This window comes from Propithecus coquereli, unplaced genomic scaffold (assembly GCF_000956105.1).
Source record: "Propithecus coquereli isolate 6110/MARCELLA unplaced genomic scaffold, Pcoq_1.0 Scaffold73, whole genome shotgun sequence".
NCBI lineage: Eukaryota > Metazoa > Chordata > Mammalia > Primates > Indriidae > Propithecus > Propithecus coquereli.
Window position 1 is genome coordinate 4,610,467 of NW_012153396.1, and position 3,998 is coordinate 4,614,464.

A 3,998-nucleotide genomic window follows, 5' to 3' on the forward strand; every position below is an offset into this window, starting at 1 on the left:
CCCCGAGTTTCTGATTCAGTAGGTCTGGGCTGCTGCCACGAGTTCCAGGTCATGCTGCTGCTGGTCTGCACACTCAGAGAATCACTGCAGTGGCCACAATCAGCCTGCAGTCCTGTCTGTCTTTCTCCGTGGAGAAAGGGGATGGATGGGAGAGATGGACATTTCATCTGCCTTTTCTGGAACATTCTCCTACCTTTTTTTTTCTTTTTAGACAGTGTCTTGCTTCGTCACCTGGGCTAGAGTATAGTGGCTTAAAGCGTGCACCACCATGCTTGGCTAATTTTTTTGGTAGAGATGAGGTCTTACTATGTTGCCCAGGATGGTCTCAAACTCCTGGCTTCAGGTGATCCTCCTGCCTCAGTTTCCCAAAGTGCTGGAGTCACAGGCATGACCCACTAAGCCTGGCCTCTTTCTGGAACATTCCTTGACAGAGTACCACTAGCTTCTTTGCAGGAAGCCAGCTTTGGTGTCCACAGTAGAAAGTGGCCAGGACCCCAAGAACTTCTCGGAAATCCATCCTGGAATGCTGCTTGTTGGTTTTGTGAAGAGCATCAAGGACTATGGTGTGTTCATCCAGTTTCCCTCGGGTCTTAGTGGACTGGCCCCCAAAGCTGTAAGTTCAGCTTCGTGCACAAGGGCTTTTGAGACGAGCCAACAGGGTTGTGGAACCTGAAGGTGGGTGGGAAGGAACAGGATACTTTACACCTGCAAAAGATTTTCAGGGATGCCACCTGAGGGTGAGCATGACATAAAGGCACCTGGCAGGGGGTGAGTGGAGCTGAGCTTCAGTCCATGCTCCTCCTGCCAGGCCGTGTGACCTCCTGGAGAAAGGGCCCCTTTCCTACTCCACACCACAGCCCTGGGTAGACTGAATACTGTAGTCTCCAGTGTGAGGATGACTGGTCTTGTTTTTATACTCCAAGCATGTTTACACATAGAAATTGATTTTCTTGAGGAGCTGAGTAAAGGTTTTGCAGCTTTTTGAGGTGTTAAGTTACCAGAATATCCTGGATATTGTTATCCCCTCTCCCAATGACATCGAATTGTACGGGAAAAGATCTCAGCAGTCCCATAGTGGAACCCCCGATAGGCCTGCTGAATAAACTGAGACCTAGAGGGGAGGAGATGCACCAAAGTCACGTAAGACAATGCCGATCACATAGCATATAGCTAATTCTTGCCATAGACCATTCGTAAATATTTTTTCCTTTCCACGGGCCTGTCTCCCTGATATTTTGCCTGGGAAACATCACTTGTATCCCCTGCCAGAAAAATTTTTAAAATGGGAGCAGAGGAGAGGGCCCCAGAAACCTGCATAGTGGGGGCAGAGGGTTGCCATTATTAGAGACAGGGACAGCCCTGGTGTCCCTCTGACTTGCCAGTAATGTGCCTTCTTGGCTGAGTGCTCTCTTGGAGGGCTGGACTTGGCAGCCAGGGCCTCTCCTCTGTTTTTATGGAAGGAGAGTAGAGCTGTGCTCAGAGAGGGCTGGCGTGAACTTCCTGGGTCCCATTTTCTTCCACCAGCACACCCCTTTCTGGGCATAGTAAGCAGGTTATGTCTCCTTTCCCTGTTTTCTGTTTGCCCTTCTCTTCAGATCATGAGTGACAAGTTTGTGACCTCCACAAGTGACCACTTTGTCGAGGGGCAGACAGTAGTTGCAAAGGTGACCAACGTGGATGAGGAGAAGCAGCGGATGCTGCTGTCGCTGCGGCTATCGGACTGCGCTCTGGGGGACTTGGCCGCTGCCAGCCTCCTCCTCCTGAGGCAGTGCCTGGAGGAGTTGCAGGGCGTGCGCAGCCTCATGCGCAACCGAGGTGGGGTGCCTCAGGGCCCGTTGGAGGGGTAAGGAGTGGGAGGGTGTGCATTGTAAATTATATCTGTTTCTGGGCTTCTCAGAACACAAAAAACAATTTGGTAATCTTTTTTTTTAATGGAGGTATGACCTGCATAAAATGCACAAATCATTAAGTGTACAGCTCAGTAAGTGTTTATAAAATGAATAGCACTGTAAGATAAAGGTCATTACAAGAATCCCGGAAGTCCTCTTGTCCCCCCTGCCAGTCCAGAATCAAAATGTCCCTTAGTTCTGTGGCCTCATGTTTGCATTTGTTGTGAATTCATGACCTCTTCACTTTTCATTCCTTTATTCAGCAGATACATAGTGGATCATGAAATGGAACAGGGACGTGCTAGACTCCGTGAGGGGTTATTATTAATATTCATCTGTGTTAGACTTTGAACCATTGCGTAGGATTGTTAATGGAATTTGGGCATACCAGGCTTGAGAGGGTAGAATGAAAATTCAGAAACCAAAGGGAAGCCTGTGGTCCTGGTACTTCTTGGCTATTTTCATGAATTATGGCCAGGCAGGATTAGCAAGGAGCATAAGTCTCTGCCTGTGACAAGGGTTTTCATGGATACTGGACATTTTTGCAAAAAGTGGTTTTACCTCGTCAGTGGTTGCAGTGCTCCACTGTCCTCCATGATGACAGCATACTTCCCGGGGAAAATGTTTTGTGGTACTAATCCCTGCTTCCTCTGGATCTCTGGCAGACTCTGTGTTAATCCAGACGCTGGCTGAGATGACCGCAGGAATGGTCCTTGACTTAGTGGTGCAGGAGGTGTTGGAAGATGGCTCTGTGTTGTTCAGCGGGGGCCCAGTGCCTGGCTTGGTCCTGAGAGCCAGCAAATATCATCGGGCAGGTGAGTGCTTCTGTCTCGCCTTTTGTGGTTGGTAGGGGAGACCCTTTCCTGTTGCTCCCTCTCCTAGATACAGAATTTCCAAATACATAGGGTAGATGTGCTATCTTGTGTGAGTGCAAATCAAGACAATTCTCAGCACAGTGAAGAAGGTTTAGGTATGAATCCTTTAATTGTTATCATTGGGTAAACTTAGATTTTTACCTTACTATATCAGGTTGCATAAATTAAGGCCCTCCTGAACTTGAACTATGGGAGATGGACCCTTGGTTTCCCTAACTATGGCCTATGTAGACCTAGGACATGTGTCATTTTTCCTTTTTTGAGTCTAAGGGATGGCACCTGCATGCAAAAAGGTGCTGTTCTTCTTTCACCCTGTTCCAGGAGGATGATCACAGTGTTTGGTTCTGTATTGCAGGGCAGGAGGTGGAATCTGGGCAGAAAAAGAAGGTTGTGATCTTAAATGTTGATATGTTGAAGTTGGAAGTCCATGTTTCCCTTCACCAGGACTTGGTGAATAGAAAAGCTAAAAAGGTAAGCTTGCTCCTGATTTCTATTTCCATGGAGTCACATGACACACCCTTTCCATACCATGCTCCTAGCTCAAGGGTTCTAGTTCAGATGCCTGTAGCTAGGGTGACCATATGCCTGGACAAATCCAGGACATTCCCAGTTTTGACCTCTTGTTCTGGTGTGGTTAATAGCACTGACTTTCATTTTGGTTCAAGTGATAAATTATATGGTCACCCTATGGTTGGGCCAAGGAAGTATCGTGAAGGAGTGAGGTTGGCTGTGTAGGTAGGGAGTGGCAAGACCTGGACTCTGACACACAGGAGAATGAATGCCCAGCTGGCTTGGGGAAGACTGTTCAGATCCATCTGGCCAGGTGGGAATATCTGGGTCTAATGTTGCTGAGTCTTTGATTTTTAACAGAAGGCAGAATTTGAATTTTTATTCGAAATAAATGTTGAAAATTTTAGAAACTAATTTGTTTTCTAAAAAACATCATATGAACCAAACAAAGCATGTCTGTGGGCAGCTTGGACCTGCAGACCCTCCACACACTTTCCTGCCTTGCCTCCCGTACACGTTTGTGTGATGTAAGAATGGGTTTGAGGGAAATATCAAAATTAGTATTTTTCTCTGTGTGATGGATATGTTTGATCATTGTTAAAGGCACTTATTAAACACCTAATTGCATAGAGTATGGTACAATGTAGATAGAATCCTTAATCTCTAGCTGCTTAGAATCTTAAGACTTTAAGAGAGAATAGAAAGCAGTACTAACCCCTCACTC

The 3,998-nt window shown here is 46.7% G+C and overlaps 1 protein-coding gene across 1 annotated transcript in view; it reads left to right on the forward strand.

Moving 5' to 3' along the window:
• The window catches only part of PDCD11 (programmed cell death 11), an 80,413-nt gene that overhangs the window by 27,787 nt on the left and 48,628 nt on the right, over nucleotides 1–3,998 (forward strand). Inside the window, exons 14-18 of the mRNA XM_012661636.1 lie at nucleotides 8–18; nucleotides 443–613; nucleotides 1,596–1,815; nucleotides 2,555–2,704; nucleotides 3,120–3,235. Coding sequence (XP_012517090.1) covers nucleotides 8–18; nucleotides 443–613; nucleotides 1,596–1,815; nucleotides 2,555–2,704; nucleotides 3,120–3,235 — 668 coding nt within the window. The remainder of the gene's footprint in view (nucleotides 1–7; nucleotides 19–442; nucleotides 614–1,595; nucleotides 1,816–2,554; nucleotides 2,705–3,119; nucleotides 3,236–3,998) is intronic.